Source organism: Limulus polyphemus, unplaced genomic scaffold (assembly GCF_000517525.1).
Source record: "Limulus polyphemus unplaced genomic scaffold, Limulus_polyphemus-2.1.2 Scaffold395, whole genome shotgun sequence".
Taxonomy (NCBI): Eukaryota; Metazoa; Arthropoda; class Merostomata; order Xiphosura; family Limulidae; genus Limulus; species Limulus polyphemus.
Genome location: NW_013666005.1, coordinates 462469 through 483975, shown reverse-complemented (window position 1 = coordinate 483975; position 21507 = coordinate 462469). Strand labels below are relative to the sequence as shown.

The 21507-nt window shown below is 31.6% G+C and overlaps 1 protein-coding gene across 7 annotated transcripts in view; it reads right to left on the bottom strand.

Annotated features, from left to right (window-relative positions):
* Positions 1-21507, bottom strand: part of LOC106457948 (probable helicase with zinc finger domain) — a 92422-nt gene that overhangs the window by 32576 nt on the left and 38339 nt on the right. For all 7 annotated transcript variants that reach the window (XM_022384031.1, XM_022384036.1, XM_022384033.1 and 4 more), the window contains 6 exons: positions 17970-18158; positions 17436-17821; positions 14175-14394; positions 12831-12941; positions 6282-6406; positions 504-704 (listed from right to left, as the gene is read on the bottom strand). In XM_022384031.1, coding sequence (XP_022239739.1) covers positions 504-704; positions 6282-6406; positions 12831-12941; positions 14175-14394; positions 17436-17821; positions 17970-18158 — 1232 coding nt within the window. The remainder of the gene's footprint in view (positions 1-503; positions 705-6281; positions 6407-12830; positions 12942-14174; positions 14395-17435; positions 17822-17969; positions 18159-21507) is intronic.

Here is a 21507-nt window from a genome sequence, read left to right as displayed (position 1 = left end):
ATCTTGTATAATATTTAAGCATACTGAGGGAAAAACACTTTCTTGACAGTTACACAACAAACAGGATTATAACACAACGTAATATGTGCAATACATAAAGATATAATAAAGTTTCCTAACTGACCTCATATAAGATTAATACCTTAATGTTGTTTACTAGATTTTATTAATTAACACAAATAGCAATTACAGTTAATGTGTGAAACATCTGGAAAATACAAAAACAAATAACATCGTTGTAAAAGGAAAATAATTAAGTTGTCAACGTTAAAAACCTTTGTTACTTTTCTGTAACAATGATTTTAACCACTTCTTTGTACTTACTATTACTAACTGATTGGTTAGAATGAAAATAAAAGTAGATCAGCAAATGCATCAGATCCTAAAACTGCATAAACTAAAAGTGTTTTATGAAATTTTTACTTATGACTTATACACATTTAAAACTAAACCTCCAAAATTTTGAATGTAAAGAAATTACACACATGTAGTACTTTACTAACCTGTTAGAGTGTGTACATACTAACACACGGGTATTGGACTGATTAAGTATCTCCTTAATTGCCTGAACCAAAGTGTAAGTCTTTCCTGTTCCAAATGGCCCAGTGATAAGAATTGGAGGTAAGCGTATATCTATTGGTGTTGTGATAGCAACAACAGCTTCTTTTTGTTTTGGGTTCAGTTTAGCAGATCTTTTCCACTGTCTGAAAACAACAATAAATGTTTCCTTTCATTAAATACTACTGCCTTACATTACAAACATGTATGTGCCAAAAACTGTTAATTGTTAAAATTATTTAGTCAGAAATTAATATAAAAATAAAATGAGAATTTTCTACACTTTTCTCTCTTCTGAGCTTTAGAGCACATTGTTAACTTTATCCTATGGAAATATTAATTATTGACTTAAGAAGTTACAGTTTAAAAGAATGAGTATGGTTTGAATGTCTGGGCAGAAAATGCACAATCTGACTAAATGCTAGAGCAGTGGATGAAACTTATCAATTTGAAATATTCTTTAATATTTTAAAAAATGATCTAGACTAATTAATGGAATTCATAGTGAGTCTACCAAAAACAAAAATGGAAATGTTTTGTAACTGAATGATATTAAACTACTTTATATCAAAATATTGAACTTATTTTGGCAATTACATTGTTTGTTGTTAAACTCAAAGTTACATAATGAGCTATCTGTGTTGTGCTCACCAAGAATTTTGAAACCCAATTTTTAGTATTATAGACCTTCAGACTTACCACTGAGGGCTTATCACACTGGATTTCCAAACCTTACATCTACAAATTTCTATGCGTAAATTATTCAAATATATGTAAATTTTAAATTTTCAACTGAGTATGACTCTTCATCATCTTTAAAATTTGACTATTTACTTCCAGATATTAAAACAACCTGTAAAAACTAAAATAAAAAAACATTGCATTAAACCTTTGATTGAGAATAGTGTAACTGTCCTTCACTTTGTCTGCCCAGATTATTATAATATCTGTTGATAACATAATGTTGATCCTATAGTTACAGTGCATGAATATTCCTTTTATAAGTACTACTGGCTAATAGTTTCTTAAAATTAACATAAAGACTAAATGATATTAATAAAATTCAATTAACTGACATTTAAATATAGTAACTGCATTAGGATCTTATTCATGAGCTTTGATTATAGCATTTACACTAATTTCTTGTCCTTGATCTACAACACCAACATCTGAATTACGTTTTTACTTTTACCACCAAGATCATCAGGTTTAAATAAGCAAGTGAAGTTTGGCTATGGTAATTACATATATTCAGGTCTTGGTTTCATGTTACTTTAACTTCTTTTTTTTTCCAACAGTATTGAAATGAACTTCCTGTTCATAAACTTTCATTGCCGTACTAAACTTACAGTATCTGAACAAGCTTTTTGTTTCTAACCTTTGACAAAAGTATGTGAACTAGTGTCTTCTTCATAGAAGAATATGCATTTAGATCTTGTGTTCTAATAAATAAGAAACCTAACTTATTGCAAGTGACTTTTGGTACACTATCTTCTTTTTAAAAGAAGTTTTGGGTAAATTCTCTGAATAAACTCCTTGTTCTTTATCTTGGACTCTATTAACTGGACTAACTGCTTTTTCATGGCATTTGGCTGAGAAATATTTTTTTATTCAATGGTATCTGACTAAAATATTTGAAATAATTTATTAAACTTGAACTTAAGCTCTATAAATAAAGCAGCTGTTTTGTTCGTAACTTTTCATTATACAATCTGAATTAACTTGTTTATCGTATTTAAGCTATAATGTCTAAAATAACTTTTAATCCAAACTTTAAGTTATGGCCTGTTATAAAATTGAACATTAGTTATTCAACACTATGTATGGCATTTAGTTTAACTTTATTATACTCCGATATCAGCAGTTAAACTAATTTGCTGTTATACTTCTTACTTAAGTTTTGTAGTGTTAGTATAAACTTCTATGTTATCTTTAATTATTGAACATTATCTACCTTATTTAAATCTGTGGCTGGTATAAAGAAATAAAGAGGAACATACACTGTTCTATTTAATTTTTATATGTGGAGATTTTATAAAAGGAAAAAAAAATTAAATGTTGAAAATGTAGAATAACAAAATTGGGTGTATTTAAATTATTAAGTTTTTCTTCTAAATGTACTTTTGAAACAAAAAAATACAAGTGGACCCAAACAGATATATTTATTAATGGAATTCTGTGTACAAACAATCTTGTGGCTACGAAACTTATAAATAGGATCTTCTAACATTTTACAGAAGGAAATATATTTATTAAAAGATAAAAATAACTTACAATTAAATTCCATAGTATTACTTTGTTCACTGCAAATGAATGTTATGAAATATGCAAGTTTTTGGCATTTAAAATGTAAGAAATAAACACTAATATGAACATAATTTAAAAAGACAGTCCTAGCTTATGGAGTCTTGATCTTCTTTCTCTGAGAACTGATTATTATGTTTTACATAGAGATGGCACTAATATTAACATAGGTGGGGTAGATTAAATACTGTGTATTAACACCATCTGGGTTATTAGCTTGGAAGAGAGTAGCTCAAAGCTTTTTCACTGCAATAGCAATAAAACCTATTTGTAGAAATGCAATTTTAAAATGTAGTAAAAGATTACTATTACCAAAGTAAAATAATATATTGCACTTATTGTTTATGATGAATATCTGTTGAATGTTCATTAATTCTTTCCATACGGGGTTGGTCAATTTGACCAACCTTGTAACCACAAAATAACAATCAGTTTCCATTCTATAACTTTTAATGGGTTGTGTACCTTCACAAAATTTGGTAAGATTTTAGTACGCATTACAAGTCTTTTGTACACGAAAAATCAGGTGTTTTAATTAAGTATTCATACTAATGGTATCTCCATGAATATATGGAATCAGAGTGTTGACTGCTCTGAGTACAAAGTGATTTTCATGTTAAAATAAAAAATAATTTTCTTCATCAGAAAATGTTCAAATTTTATTTGCTTAACCTCTAAAACTTTCTAAATAAATATCAAACGTTTTTTTTTCAGTAAAACTTTATATTTATTTGGTATTTCCTCCATCCATAACAATATACAGACTCAAGTCAATTTCCTTATAACCACCATAAAAAATGAAATAAATCTAAATTACCCTTTCTGTCTTTCTAAAATTACTGCAGATTGTAACAGAAAACTACAGTTGAATATCCTAAATAACTCAAGCTTCGTAACAGTTTACATCTATCTATACTTAACTTTATTGGTTTATTGTATAAGTCACATTACCATATTGAATGACATAATGCATGAGCTGCTTACAAGCATACTTTGTGAAGAATATTTATTATTATTTTTCATTATCTAATCTAACTTAATAGGTTTCCAATTTTTACATTTTAGTTACATTTATAACTATAAATAAAGAATATATATGAAAAACAAGAAATATAGTACTTACCTTTGACCTCTTGTTTTTTGCTAAAGAAATTTAAGCCTACTTTTTTATAATGATGGTACTAGTACAATAAATAATTTTTATTTACTTAAATGATTCATCTAAGAACACAGAATAATAACATACATAAAACAAACAATGTCCTATACTATTATAATTTAACTGACTTTCTAACTAGGATAAGAGGGGCTTAAATTAATTCCATTTGCTGCTCAATCTGAACAGCACAAGATAAACTTTCAAACTAAAGATAAAATTGACAAAACTCTATGCTGAAAACAATATAATATTATACATCGTTCAGTAGAATGAAACTTTGCCTTTCTAATGGTTATAAAGTATAAAATTTTAGAAATAATTATTACAACTTGTGCAAGAAAGGATGTGACAGGTAGGCATGACAAGTGGGTCTGATTTTCTATGACTCCGTAAACAATTGATGTTGAAAGCTATAAAAATTAGACTTTGCCTTAATAATATATATATATATATATTAAGTAATTTACATTAAATTTCATACTTCAGATAGGGATGGTAAATAAATTACAAAAGAAAAAAATCCTAAAGAATAAATATCAGAATTCTTATACAAGGGGAGCAAATATTTCCTTAAAACCAATGAGAACTTAAAACTTTTATTATACTAAAAGTTGATTTATTAACATTTTGATGCCAAGTTTATTTGTATACATTGATAATAAAGTAGTTTAAATAAATTTTGAACGTAGTTACGTAAAAGGTGGTGACATGTACACTTTGACCTATCTGTAGCAAGAGGGTTAAATACACAATTTAACACTAAGAGAAGTTTAATTAATGTAAAAATATGCATCAAGGAAAAATATAACCGAATCTAGCAAATAAACAGATAAGTAACTCAAACTATATCAACTACTTCTTGGATAATAAACAAATACTTGATGAATACTTTCATATGTGGGATAACCTTGAGATAGTTAATGTCAAAAACCTTTGTTGTAAGAATGGGAGGCTGAAGAACAGTTATTGTGAAGATGATAGGCAATCACAGTAATATTTTTCCTTGATGCATTTTTTTTTTTTATATTAACAAAACTTCTCTCAGTGCTGAATTGTGTATTAACCCTCTTGCTATAGGCAAGTCAAAGTGAGCATGTCATAACCTTTTACAGATTTATATTCAAAATTTAATTAAGCTACTTATTATCAGTGTATATGAATAAACTTGGCATCAAAACATGGTTAATAAATCAAATTTTATATTATATACGATTTACGTTTTTAATCTTATAGGGAAATAGTTGAATAACTCTTTTGGCAACCAAGAGAAAACTGTTTCATTAGATATATATATGTGTGTGTGTGTGTGTGTGCGTGCGTGCGTGCTCAACAAAACCTATAATAAATTGACAATATTGTTATAACAAATCCTCTTCATTAAAACTGATCCTGTAGCCTTAAGGCTTGACTGTAAGGAATACTTATTAATATTTTGAGTAAACAAGTAATATATATAGATACCACTGATCTTCAATAGGTTTACACTAAAAAACAAGTATTTTATTTTTGTCAAGAGTGACAGTTATATCCAACTTATCATTACAGTAAGTGAAAGTCAGGGAGGAAAGAAACTATTTTAATGCTGTATAAACTAATTCAAAAACAAAGTACTGAAACGTATTTTTGTCAAATTATTTTTCTATTTTACTTTCTGGTCCTGAAAAACAAAGTATGTCTATTTTTTGTCTTTCTTACAATTCCCATGTCCAGTATTTTTGTTCTTTTACTGACTCATGTGTTGAAGAATTTTGAAGACATCAAACATACCACAGCAAACAGTTTTCAATCAATAAAACATACAGTAGTATGCATATTCAACTAACAAGTTAGATGTGTTATTGACAATGTATTTCTTTGTTGAAAACAGTTATGTTTATCAATAATATTTTTAAAACAAAAACTTGTATAAACACATACCATGCACAAAATCATAGTTTTGACAACTAAGAGAGAGATGCATATATATAAATTCCAGATACACAGTATCAGCAATAAAATCAGCTACGATTTATCTAGTTTGAAAGGTTTTGTTAGAGAAGCTTACTATGGTGTAATATACACATGCATGAAATGTTAATACGTGGAATACTTTTAAGCACAAGTAATGATAATCTAATGTACAAAAATTTCAAAAATTAGATGCATGTAATCAGTTACTGGTATGATGTTTTACTATGGTCTTATTTAAATTGCTATGTTACTGTAAAAAATATTATCATAGCTCTAATTACAAGTTTTTAGAATAAAAAAACAATAATACTTTTTAGGACTCCATGGTATTTGAAGATTTAGGCTGAGATCAGGAAAAATCAAGTGAACTGGGTTCAATTTGTCCACAGCATAATGGAGTTCACACAGTGGTAACCTGTTGATTTGGAACTGAACCTAGAGCGAAACAAAGTTTTTGGCAACATCAGAACATAATGTTTTGCAACAAGATCTAAACCCACATCTGAATGTGAAACATCAAGTTTAATAAAGTTTTAAGTACGTAAATATGCAACATTATCTAAAATACAATACTGAGAGTTAAATAGAAAAATTACAGGAAAATCTGATTACAGCAGTACATACCTTGAACTAAACATGAAATTAAACTATGAAATATTGAGTTTGAAGCAACTTTGAATATCTAACTATGTAGCTTGATTAAAAACAGAAATTTGAGGATTAAGTATGAAACTTACAGCAAAATCTGAAGTTATAATTTTCCTACAATGAAAATGCATTTCTCACAGGCACTTACTTCTGCTCACATACTCTTCTTGTTCAATGCTGCCCTCTATTTGCAAATTTTGTTTGCATGCCACAAGCCTTTCACTCCCATGTACCCCTCGATTCATGTAGTTTAACTGGTTCTAACATGCAAATTATCATGCAAAAAACCTCCACCAATAGTACTGCCACACATTCACATGACTCATGATTCCCTTTATGCTATACTACCTAACTATCACTTCAAGATTAGGCAGAAAGGTAAGCACCAGCTGACAGTAGAAAGGAAGTGTGGGAAGTCTGAGCAAAAGAAAGTACCTGTCAGAAATACATTTTTAGCATAGGGAAATTATAACTTTTGCCAAGATACCTTACTTCCCCTCAAATACATAGATATAATCTCACATTGAATAGTTGGAGAAACCAGTGTGAGGGAGAAAGTAGAAGCATCCGAAGGATACCCTAAGAAGGGAACCCTCTAATAAGAGGATTATATATGGGAAACCGCACCATTTCTGGACCAAGTATACTCTTAGCCCAGATGTGGAAAAGGTGTGACAGATCCGGACGGAAAATTGTGAGGAACAAATCCCAATACGAAATAAAACAGTTGGACAGTGACCCTAACCACAATATATTATAATTTCAATCTCCCTGATGAACATAATGTGGGTAGAACAAGGGATGTGTCCCAAGGTGTAGAGTGGCTAGGGCACAATGGACCGAACATGACAAGTAAACTGCATCAAAAAACTCAACCACCAGGAACTGAAATCCATGCAGGGGTGGGAAAGAGGACCATACTGTCTACACCTGAAGTTCAGCTGGTCAGAGGAAGAAATCTCACCAATGATCTGAGAATAGGGCACACGTCAGCAGAGTGAAATAACCTACATATATATTCCACTTAAATCAGACAGCCCACAACCACCTCAAACACAGTAATATCCTCGGCATAAAGACATTAAGTGGTAGCACAAGAGGAAGCAGAGCAACCAACAAGTGCACCCACTGTGACAATACTGGGGTAGTGCACTCAAGGCGAATTGAGTGAGGGACCAGAGACACCCTGAATACGTGTGAGAATTTATGTTGATTCACTGGGAACTGACATCCATGTGGGGGTAGGATTAGGGATCCCAATCAAAGAGATGAACTGCATTTATGCTGTCACACTACATGTGTGAGTACATCATGTCATTTGGTTCAGCTCTAAATTCAAAACTCAACTGCTGGAAACAGACATTTATGCAAGGGTATGATGAAGGATCCCAATCCCAATACACGTGTGAGGACATATGGTGATTAGTTCAGCTCTAAATCCAAAATTCAACCACCTGTAACCAACATTCATGTGGGAGGTAGGATAAGGGATTCCAATCATTATTATGGTGCACTCAAAAGCTATAACATACCCTCAGAAAAACCCATGCAGAGGTAGAGCATCCATTTGGTGGACATCTCATCATCTGCACCAGCAGAAGACCACCACCCTACTCTCAACTGAATGAAGTCTTTATTGTTTATACTGTATATCTCTCATTCAGAACAGTGGTAAGTCAATGGATTTACAACATTAAAATGTCATTCAGGAGGATACCTCCACGATCTACCACTCCAGTGGCTTGGAACTGGAAAGCGGTAAGGAATCTCTTATTCTGGAAGAAACAGGGAGATAAGAGGAAGAAAGTGAACTAAAGCATGTTGAACAGCCAGAGTGTTAACAAGGTAAGACCTTTCGTCCATAGACCATTGACCTGAAGCTTGCTGCTGATTGACCCATGCCCCCCAACTTTGGAGATGAGCATCTCGGAAGAGAAACAAATCCAGGCGATGTGAAGGAAGTGGTAAACCGTGGAGGATAGGTTTAACCAACAATACATACAGTTGAAAAGGGAAGAAGGAAAGTTAAGAGGAGAATCCATCCAAAACCTAGTAAGATACCATGGGTCATGCAGTGTCTCGTGTAAAGATCACAAATGTGCCAGGCCCAAAGGAAGAATGGATGGTCCCAATGGAGGTGAATGTTTTAAAAGACACTTCCCAAATAGCCAAGATTAATAGGTAGGTAACAGGAAAAACTTATCCTACTGGAAAATCCAACCATTCGAGCTGCTTGTGTAAGAAGCAGATGAGTATGTTATGACCACCCCCATTTGAAAGGAGCTAACAAAGCCAGACATCCAAGTAATGGTGTTAGTAAAATCCCCCAAAATGTGGTAGTCAGGAAAAACACAGACCAATTGACAAAAGACATACGGAACTGAAACAAGTCTGAAGGGCAAGGCACAAAACTGGTTTCAAATCACACGGTGAAAAAACCTAAGATTGTGTCCCGAGAAATGAAAAATAAGAACATGTATCGTGGGAATTCTCAGTCCAGCAGAAATAGCCCACCCAATTGCGATCAAATAGTACATATTAAAAACAAGGAAGAACCAAGAATTGATTGAGGTGGGACCAATCGAACCAGAATTCCAATCAGCATCAAGCATACATGACAAATGGAGAAACCCGTAGGTAGGACAGGTAAAGGACAATAAGATGCTGGACAAGGATATGAATAAAGATGGCAATGACTCAGAATGAAACAAATGAGCAACAAAAAACTAAAATATAGCATCGAAGATACCCCACATGATGCTAAATGCACAGGAGTAGCTCCCAAAAATGGACCAGTGGAGAAAAAGAACTGATTGGAAGTCCCTATTAGAAGTAGATGGTAAACAAACAGTACAAGACCGTGTCCCACCCCAGAATTCCCAAAAGCAAAGAATCCATGTGTGGAAGGAAAGAACTGAAGATGACAAATACTCAAATATAGAGGGCAGGAAGAAGAGGTATTCCCCAAAAATCCCCTAGATACAGGTGTAACACCTAAGACAGAAGGTATAAGGTAGACATTTCCTGTTGTAGAGTCAATAGGGTAAGACAAAGCTTGAAGAGTATATGGGGGATAAAACAGATAGGATCAACAGAGATTATCTCTCATACAGGCGACTGATTTTCTAAGTACATAGAATTAAAAAGTAAATCTGCCTGATGGTGAGCTAAGTCAAACTGAATCAAAGCCTGTTGAGGGCGAGGCAAAAAGAAACAAAAATGCTCATCAGGAACACAATGTCTGGAGAAGGAGGAGAAGTGTATACTGTGAAACATGTCTAATAAAAAAGGTTGAGGTAGGCCTCGCAGATTCTACAGTAGAGGCCTGGGTAGGCAAGCCATTATCAGATGGAGGAAAGCTAAGAAAATCTAGGTCGTCCTAAGTGGGTTATATAGTTGTAGGAGGAAGGCGAGCAATATCGGGTGAAGGTAAGGCGAACCCTGGCCCTTAGGGGTCCTCACAAGATAAATTAATTGTAAGGAGCATAAATTATTAAAAAGTACGAAAAATTAAATAGTCAATATAATGTAAATTTAAGTAAGAGTGTAGTGAAATAAACATATGTATATGATGTTATGCATTGAAGAAAAGAAGATATTTAACCTAATTATTGATTTACCTGTAAGATGAACTACAGGTAAACCAAAAATAACAGACACTTTTTAAGCATAATTGAACTGTGCAGGACAAAGTATATCACTAAGCTCTAACTTAAAAACCTTAACTGACAATAATACGTGCAATATCAGGAGAAGTTTGTACAGACCTTGGCTCCAGGGGTCCACACAAACAAAGTTAATAGGAAGAAGTAAAAAAGATAAATAATAATGAAAATGAAATAGACATTATAGTGTAAAATTAAGTAAGTGTGAAAAAAAAAATATAGTTAACCTCATTTATGATATATTAGTAAGATGAGCTACAGGTAATTTTAAATTAAAAAAGACCCATGCTAAGCCTAATCTAACATTATAGGATAAAGGATACAACTAAGCTCTAATTGCAAACTTGAACGTAACTATGAGTATTGACCAATCTAACTAAACTTATGTTAACAAACCCAAATAACTATACATAATAATATTAACAGTAAAAATATTAAAAAACATAACAGTATAATGCCATATCTTTCCAAAGTTGGCAGACAGTATTTCAAATGTGTGGGCTCACAAACTCGAGTCGAGGCCTGACAGAGATCAGCTCATTAGATGATCAATCTCCCAATGAAGTAAAGTTGATAATTTCCTTGCCGAAGCCCACCACATGAAGCCTGTGTAAATTTACTGATAGAAGACATAACCTTCGAAGTAGTAATTTAGAATTCGAAATTCATATTCAAAATTATTTGTAATGAAATATTAAGTCTCATAACTAGGTAGAAATATAAAATAATTCCACTTTGGTATAAGTTACAAATATCACTATAGTATAATAAATAGTAAATGCAGTGAAAGAAGCTGATACAAAGATACAAAAAAAAACCCACAAAGAAACACACACACACTTGAAGAGAGCACAAACTAAATGTCTGAACACAAGCACTGCCAAATGAGAAGTGATAAGTAGAATAGCACAAAGGGATTCACATGAGTCATATGTGAGTGTAGCACTACAATTGTTGGAGGTTTGTCGCCTGATAATTTGCACATGAGAATCAGTTAAACCATGTAAATCAAGGGGTTAGTGTGAGTGAAAGGCTTGTGGCATGCAAAAAACGTTTGCAAATAGAGGGCAGCACTGAACGAGAATAGCTATGTATGTGAGAAGAAGTAAGATACCTTGTCGAAATACAATTTCTGTAACTTGATTAAATCTGGGTTTAAAATAAAATTTGAATACAATCTGTAGAATGTACTACATTGGCAATAAAACATACAAAGAGGACCACTAAACAAACACATATATAGCACACAACTGACCACTCCCATTGATTTATGTACATGTATGTATGTAGTGAAGTAAATTTGGGACAAAGTATTCTGAAATCCTGGTACATAAATAGCAAGTTAGTCAAGCAATGAGCACAAGCTTCGGGATTAAATGGTTGATTTTGAAAGGAAGGAACCTGAATTCCATAATTTTGAAATAGTTACACATTGAAAATTATCATTAACAGATGATAATTTGGCTTTGGTGGAGAGACACAGCCAGTTTTTCAAATACAAGTGCTACCAATAGTTACAATAATCTTCACTGGATTAGCATATACACATTATATTTAAAATTTAGATAAATATTCCAGAAGTTCAGAGAAGAAATCTTTTCTGGAAACAGGAGGTGTAATTAAATTGTCACAGCTTAGTAAACCTGAAGGATATGAATGAATATCTTATTATTGAGCTTTCTGCAATGTATAACCTCAGAATACTGAAAAACCAATGGCAAAATGATGAACATTTTCAAAAAAGTAAGTTTAAATTTCTGTAAATTACACTAACCTCGTTAATAAAATAAAAATATTTTCTTATAATAGAACACAAGCAAAGAACTTTATTATTCATACTAACACTCTTAGAATTATCAAATAATTGAAACAGAAGAAAAAAATAAAGAGTTCAATTCTACAAAGTAAAACAAAGAAAACAATACTGGGAAGAAAAAAAACAATGGACAAATATATATGAACTGAAACAACTCATGAAGCTATGGATAAAGCTGAAATACACAAAGTAATAATCAAAAGTGAGATATACCTCTAAAATACTCCTTACAGTAAACAAATTATATCTTCTATTTGCAATGGGATGAGATCAAACAATTCAGAATGAATGAAAATACAGTACAGGAAAGTAAAAAAATTAAACTCTGCTAAAGCCTACTAAATTATGTAGCTTTAGTAAATAAAAATAATTTATTTTAACTTAAAATTATTTTTCTGTAAAAACAACAATATAGAAGTGTGAAAACACTTTTTCAAAATAGTATGAAAACAATCCTCAATTATTACAATTCTCTAATGCTCATTTCAAACTACCAGTCATAGTAATATTTTTATTCAAGTTACTCACACACACTTTCAAACCTCAGCAAATATCTCAATGTTGAAGATTATGCAAACATTTCTATTAAAATATCAATTTATAAATATACAGGTTGAACTTAAAAAGTTACTCGTAAAAAACAAAAAAGAAATTGTTATTTGTTGAACAATTTTATGAAATACAAATAATTTTAAGGAGAATAAAAAGTGAAAGAAAGGAAGGAACTGACCTCTGCAAGAAAGTCCGTGTCTGGCTGGAGATTTAGCTCTTCCACACAATGTTTAGACAGCCTAAGATACACAGAGTTTTTACCTTTGTCTTCTATTATAGATTCATAGACCTGTTTGAAAGTTGGTATTAAAACATGGAATATTTAGCTCTAAGAATATTAAATCTTTAAACATATAATATATATATATATATCCCCCCCCCATCAAATTCTGGATCTTAATAGCCTAGACACATAAATCTGATAATGTATATCTTGTAACATAGCAATATAAAATTGCTTCTTTCATAAGTAACCAATTGTCAAAACATATTTACTATGTAGTTAATAATTACCTACATTAATCAACTGTATCTTGCATGTACATGAATATTTAAACACTACAAATCAACAAAGATAAATTTGTTAGAAATATTTACTAAACAATAAAACATTATGTATTTTCCAAAATGTTGGACTGTTAATATGGACAAGTAAAGCTTGATAATAGATATTATTATATTATTCCAGACTTCATAACTGAAAGAAAACACAAGACAATAAAATCAAATCTTAACATTCCTTATAATGAAAGTAAATATCCACCAGATTCATGAAGCAGCAGCATCTATAACATAAAAGTACTCTTAATATTACAGGAATACCAAATATTGTCCAAACTGCTGACAAATATCATTCAAAAAATAAGTAGATCAATGAACAATTTTCTTGCATAAGAATATTTTTGATTAAGAATGTTTATAATAATTCAATGTATATGACAACTGATACTAATGAACTTAATGGTGAGTAGACCTACATGGAGTAAATTTAAAAATGTTCATCCAAAAAGAACAATTTTAAATCTAAAGGTTCCAGCATGTTTCTGAAAAAACAACTCAACAGCACAAGCACAGAAGGTAAGACTGATATATGCAAAATGATAAAATCATGCTTATAGATGTCAAATGCACATTTGAATTCTTGCAAATCTATTTCCAGTTTTTGTTGCAACCAACTCCAAGATTTAACTTTCAAAGTGATTTAGTGAGTGATAGTTAAAACCTCAATGTCATATTAAATGTTACATTTTATCAATTGTGTTGAATCTTTGAGGACTACAATCTAAAAATTCTTATAACAAGTCTATGAATATCATAATTACTTCAAAACTCGTTCACTTCCTTTATCTGGTGAAATTCTATACTATAATAATAGTAAATTTAAAGGAGTACTTTTCTTCTTACAAAAATTTTTTAATAAATATTCATGCATTATTAACAGTCAAAGACTTATGCCAAAACTAAGTAATGCTAAAACTGTTACATGCCTAGCAAACAATGTACAAACAGTACAGAATATTACCTTTTGTCTAGTGTTATTCTCTGTTTCAAGATTTGGAGCCACTAGAACTGTTTGACAATTGTTGAGAATGAGCCGCCCTGAGGCTGAATCACTACACAACTCTGATATAAGATTTAAACAAGCATAGAGCTCATCATTACGAACATATTTGGCTGTGGTGGCAGCAGCAGGGGTCAGCAAATAGCAAGATGTCAGTTTCATCTGAGCAGTGATGTTAAACCTATGGTTAAATATTCACATAATTTAAAGTTTACCTCAGCTGGGTCTACATATTCATTAACCAAATGTATATTTTCTTTTCAAATGCACTTAGTGGTTGATGTAAAATGGATATTACTGGATAAATAGTATGAAAACAATAATAAGACTTCATGAGGAAATAATGTATATACTCAGCATTTCAGTTTACACAGCTGAGGCCACAAAACAAAAAGTATAATAAGATTCAGTGTCTGTGTACATCACATAATTCTTCTAAACTGCTGGCCGCATTGACTTTTAAACGGAACCAAACGAATTGTCTTGGTCCCGAGGTTTACACAGGGGTAAAACTTTTCACCCAATCCCTTAGTGAAGTCGGGTATTTCATGAAAACACATTTATGGGGATTCCCCAAAAGTGGACTCCAAATTTGGCATTTATTTACATCAGAGCACGTAAATAATTAGGCCTACTAATTACCATTTGTAACTTGGTTAAAGAAATTGAACTTATAGCATTATAGCAGCCTTGTGATAGTGGCCCATGGGTTCGCTAGTATCACAATAAAAATTTTAAACAAGATCTCCTTATCCAACATTTGTAACCCCTAATTAACAGAGAAAAAGAATGGCAAATATAAACCATCATTTTATACTGAGATAATTTTGCTTAACCCTAAGCTCACGGGTTCCCTTTTTGCACGTCATGATGTTTTATTGAGTTGCATTCGAAACTTATTGAAGCAACTTTATTCTCAATGTATGTCAATGAAATTAGCATTATAATGCACGTTATAATTCAATGTTTTATATTATCTCTCAGTGCTCCAGAATCCAGATAAGGGGTGTAACAGTATAATTCCTAACCAAAAATCAGCTATTTATGACCTTAAAAAGATATTGAGAAGTTGTTTTACTGCTGTGGAAAAACAAATATGGCTCCTGCCACTTTAATGGTAGTACAATAATTAATGGGTACATTTTTGTAACTTTCTGCAGTTATGCACAAGATTGGTACAGTTCACACAGTAGAGCTACAAAAATAAGTGCTCTCTCTCTCTCTAACTGCCAGAAGTTTCTATTAGCCCACTTGCAAATGATCCAATTTTGTGCAAATAAATAAAATAACAGTTGTAATGCCATTATTTGTGTTTATTACGACTACATCTGGTGATTTAATTTGCTAAATTAATATTGTGCAAAATTTCACTTTTTAAAATAGCAAAATAATTTATAATTAGTTGAATTACATTTTATCACAAAACATCGCTGCTGCACAAAAAAAATTCTAAATTAGTCCCGCTGACAGAATTCTGGGAGTGATTACTCCTTAGAGAAAACAATTATCTGGAGCACTGTCTATGTTTTAGTTCCTTTATTTCAAAAGAAACTCTGAATCTTTAGTTTTGTTGTCCTGTGATGCACAAGCATTTACAAATCTTAGCTTTTGGTCTCTGTAACTTATGTAATTCTTCTCGTACACTAGACCTCAATATCTAGACAGAAACTAGGCTAATTGCTCTGTTTACATAGCATTCTTTCGAATTCCTTATGGCAAGTTCTGAAAAAGGAAAATAAATCTCTTGGGAACTCTTGACAGAAGCCACCCCCACTTTCTACATACAATTTTGCACTCAAGGCTACTTATTTATGTAAATGTTTATAACCAATAGAAAGAGCTTATTTTAAGCTACAATTTCTCAATGGTTACTTTCAAATTTGTGTACAGAAATCCTTACAAGTGTTTCAAACCATTCTTAGTATTGATAACACTTATGTCCTTGCTAGCACTTAGCATTGTTTGTTACCTAGAAATATGTTAGATAGACAGTTAAATTGTATTTAGGTTTTAGTTTTATATTTTAGTTAATTATGTGTTATTTATGTTTTAAAATACATATTAGAAAGGTTTAATTATTTTAAAAATATAAACCAAACTTTGCCTCAATGCATGAGGCTTAGTGTAATATGCGAGTGCAACAACATTTTGCAGAGGGCTAAAGTATCTCTGCCAATGATACCGTAATAATGCTCGAGGACACCCATTGAAGTGTGTCAAACATTAAAAATCAACTATATGTGAAAATGTAAAGACTTTCAATTAAGAATATAACCAAAAGAAGATCTATAAAGATTATTCAATAAAAAATGAAAAGATATGTACATTTTTTTTATTTCTTAATTTTAAACATTTCATTGAACTATAACTTGATGACGACAGTTGAAATATTCAGAACCTGAGCACAAATAATACAATATAAAACTAACAAATCTTTAGTTAAAACGCTTAATTCTCATTCTTTGTGTACAAAATACTTGTAATCTTTAACAAAATCTTACCAATTGTTGTGAAGATACATTAAGAAAGCTCTGAGTTATTGTAAGTATTGTTGAACTGTGTATCATTCTCCATACAAGCTAGTAAGCAAGGATCTAGGCCCATAAACTTAGAGTTAATGTGTATTCATAGTATATAAGAGTTTCTTGTATATTTCTTAATTTTGATAGATAATCCATTTTAATCTGATAATTTTCTGGTAAGAACATTTTGATTCTTAGAGATAAAGTTTTGTATATCAGTAGCAATTATCTCTTAACAATTGCACTTTTCTAATCACTTCTCAACAGTGTAACGTTCAACAATATATTGCAATCACACATTTAAGTGCATTGAACTATTTTGAGAATATTCTGACGTTGTTTTACCAGTCTTAGCCTAATACTGTCAATTAAGATTGATAATTTGAATAAAGCACCACAAAGTAGTTGTAAAGTGAAATGGTGAGTAAATGTAGTATATTTCCTGAAGTTTTAAAATGGTGTTTTCATACTGTTTATTATGTCATCATTACTTCAGTTAGCAATACACAAACTAAGCATTTGCTGGATATTTCTGAGCAGAAACATATAACAAATATATTTTGCAATAATTTTATTTAAAAATAAAAAAATTACATGTCTATAAAATCACATGCATACATTTTGTTTGTAAAAGAATGAACTTTTTTCCAATAGTAATATCATAATTTTTATATCAATTACATATGCAATCTGGACAAACCTGGAGATTACTTCACACTGTGCAAGTTCTTCAATAAATAAGAGATCGTGCATTCGATTTTTGTAGTTGTTCTGTGTGAGTGCAGGTTCCATGATAGATTGAGTGACAACAAACTTTGTTGTGTGAGGGGGTGGGTACAGATTAAGTAAACCCCGCTCATCTTCACTAAACATATCTTGATCCAAACTGAATGGCACTAAAATGGTGTTGGTATTGTCCCAGCGTGGTGTTGAACATAAAACTGTCTGTTTCACTTGCTCCAGAGCTTCCACCTGATCAACAGGAACAGCATCAACACACAGCTGCTGGAAGAGCACTGGCTCCCTTCTGAAGTCAAACACCACACTTTGACGAAAAGTTCCAAATATATGGGTCTCAAAGTGGACCTGAGGATAAGTAATTCAAGAAAATATACTACCATTTAAGAACATAAATAAAGATATTAAACACACAAACAATGAAAAAGAAAAGAAAAAAAAAGCCAATATATATAAAATAGCCAATGTTTTGCATGAATAGAAATACAAAGCTAACCTTAATAGTATACACCATCAAGGAATCAGAAAATAAGTGTAGATCATCTGGATTAGACCACTCCTGGCAATCATTTTCTAGACTGTAGTTTCTTAAAAAGTGACTGTCAACAGATGCAACTGTAACTTCAGCCAAAGAGAAATGAGATCTGTGGTTATCATAGAGAAGGGCCACCCGATACAGAATTTCCTAAAATTAGATAAAAATAAGCCATTTTTCATTGACTAAACACCAATAGGTAAAATATTCATTATTTTTTAGATCATATACATATTTACTGCTACACGTTTCATCAAGATTTACTGCTGCAATATTATGCTCCATTTTTAAATTAAAAATTGGATTATGTACTTTTAATCATTATTATCATATTTGTATTTGAATCACAACTTGAACTTTCTTATCTGACAAGTTTTCAACTTATTTACTTTTCTTCAGAAAACTTTCAGCATACTAAAAAAAAAAGTACACAACATAAAACATACAAATAGCAATCTATTTTTTCAAAAGTAAATATATTTATACCTTTGGAATTATTATCTGTATAATTAAATTCTAATGCTACTTTAAAGTAAAAGAAATTATTCAAAGTAAAACAAAGTACAATGGGTGAACAAGAAAACTTTCTGAAGTTTGATTTTTAAGTGCAAAACTGCATAATGGGCTATTTACATTGTGTTCACTGCATGGATTAAATTCTTAATTTTAGCATTATAACTTTCAAACCTATTTCCAAGCCACAGGGTAAGTAACCTTCCAAAGCTTACCACTTGTGGGACTCTTATAAAAGTCAGTATACAGCCCCCAGTTTAGAATTTTTGAAGGTTTCATTGGGTGTTTTGGAATGACACAGAGTTTCAAAAAATAATTTTTATCTGATGGTAAATTAACTGGAGACTTAATGGTTTGAATAATCTTCTGCTTTCTTTATGCACTCTAAGCATATCTTCATAAGAGACTACCCTGTGCTGATACCTCAGAATGTATGCTTTTATAGTATACAATTGTTTTCTAACACTTCATCACACAAGGAAAAATTAATATGACTACAACTGCTTGACTCATTCAATATGAAATGGAAATAACAGAGAAGTAATTGGTAAAACTTGGATATCAAAAACACCACATATCCATTTCTTTATGATATATTATTCTACAATGGCAACTTGTTAGAAAGTTCTATTCAAACAAATTAAAATTTAAATGCTTAAATATTTTTTAAAAGTATTCATTTCCCCCAAAACCTAGAACATGACAACAGTTTAAATAATTTTTGCAAAGAGACTGCATAAGGATATGTAAATTATCATTAGTTATTGGTCTTATGAGTCCAAACCACATAATATGGCTCTTGTACCCAAGTAAATAAATATTCTGATATTGGACTCTGTCAGACCTTTATATTTTGACCTACTGGAATAATTTTAAAAAATATAGATGCTACTAGCACCATAGTTTAGTTTAAAAATAAAAATCAATAAACAATATTTATAATCATTGCTACATGCACTTTTCCTTTAGGAGACTGACATCTTCTATAGTCTGTAATGATTCATCATTTGCTTGTCAGAAGTTAGGTCCATGACAGAAACTATGAGGAGGTAGTGACACAGAAAATTGCATATCTCAGTGCTATTGTTTCTAACAGTTTTATTGTAATATTTAACGTATAAATATAACATACATGCATTAATTTAATATACTGTTATTTTTGCATCATTAGTATGTAAAGAAATACACATTTAATGGTTTTATAATTCATCTTTTTATTTGTATCAAATTTAAGAAACATGCATTATGCGTATAAGTATCAGTTTCGTTCAGTTTGGCTGATGGATGGAACATAAGGTGTAAGGTCGTGAATCAGAACTAAATTTATTTTTACATCCTGATTTTTGGGCTTCCCTAAATCTCAAACCTTGCAGTTGATAGAACTGTGGGTACCACAGAATGGCTCTATACAGATAGATTGTAAGTGAATGTGATTGCTTGGTCATGACTGTTCAATGTTGTAAATTTGTTTTCATAAGTTATTGTAAGGCACTACAGTTGTTTTTTAGTCTTACGTAAGCACAAAATTACAAGTTCAGGGTTGTGTGCTGGCCAATGCAATGTTCCAATGTTATTCTCTTCAAACCACACATTCACAATCCTTGCTTTGTGGCATGGGGTGTTATCATGTTGGAAGGTGTAAGGTCCAGAACAATAAAATTGCCACAATGTAGGACACACAGAATTGTTCAGAACATCAATGTAGGACTCAGCGTTCATAGATCCATGCACTGCGACCAGTGGACCTAGTCCATACATAAGAAGCACCCCTAGACCATGATACCTCCAAAGTTCACTGTTGGGACAACACACTCAGGTAATAAAAGTTCTCCAGGTATCCTCCGTACCCAAACACATTCATCAGATTGGAAGAGCATGTAGTGTAACTCAACACTTCACAGGACCGATTTCCATTGATTTACGGTCCAGGTTCGGTGTGCCTTGCTCCATGCCAATAGATGGTTTGCATTTGTTTTTGTTATCAATGGCTTGTGGGCTGCAGCTCTTCCATGAAAATTCATGGCATGCAGCTCTTGACATGTTGTGGAAACACTTATAGGATTGCCTGTTTACATCTCCAAACACAGATTCTCTAGGGTCTGACAGCGAGATGAGGTAACCAACCTTCTCAAGGTGCATTGGCTACTGTCAGTCAGAATTTTACACCTACTTGGTCTTTCTTGGACTCATTGTCATTTGTGGACTTTCATTTCTTCAGCAGGTTGCCAACTGTCGACTTAGAAATGTTTAATTGTTGTGCAATAGCATGTACAGACATTTCCCCCAAATGACATCCACTATCCTTCCCCTCTGAAACATTATTAGCTCTTTCCATGTACTTATTGTTTGGTGTACAAGTTCGAAATGACATATTTCGTCATCACATCCATTTTCCTGCAATCAGAGATGTGTCCCACGATGTTTGGTAAGATAGTATATGTGTGTGTGTGTGTGTGTGTGTATATATACACGTATGGTTTAACTGCTTATATTTAACACAAAAAAATACCTTCTTGGATATTTATCGTAATATTAAGGAACAGTATGAAAAGTAATATCTGAAAAATTTGGGCAAGTTCTCATTTATTCCTTGTTTCACATATTTCTTGGCTTTAATGTTTTTAGATTTTGAACTAATGTCATGAATGATAGTCACTGCCATCTAGAAAAACATTGGTAGTTTCGTTGATTTTAACAATATCATTTGGGAAAGAGTTCTCAATGGTTCTCAAGATATGGTTAAAAAGCTAAACACCATCAGATGACTGATTGTATTGTATAATTACACCAATATACACAGGTGATACAAGAATCAAATGTGTGAACATTTTTAATCACCACTGCAGAGCTTAGGCAAAAACATCAGTACAAAATATTGAAAGTTCAAAATAAATTAATTTTTATTATTTTCATGGCATTTACAAAAAATTATTAAAAACTAGTCTCATTAAGCTAAATCCCTTGTATGGAATTAAAACAAGATAAT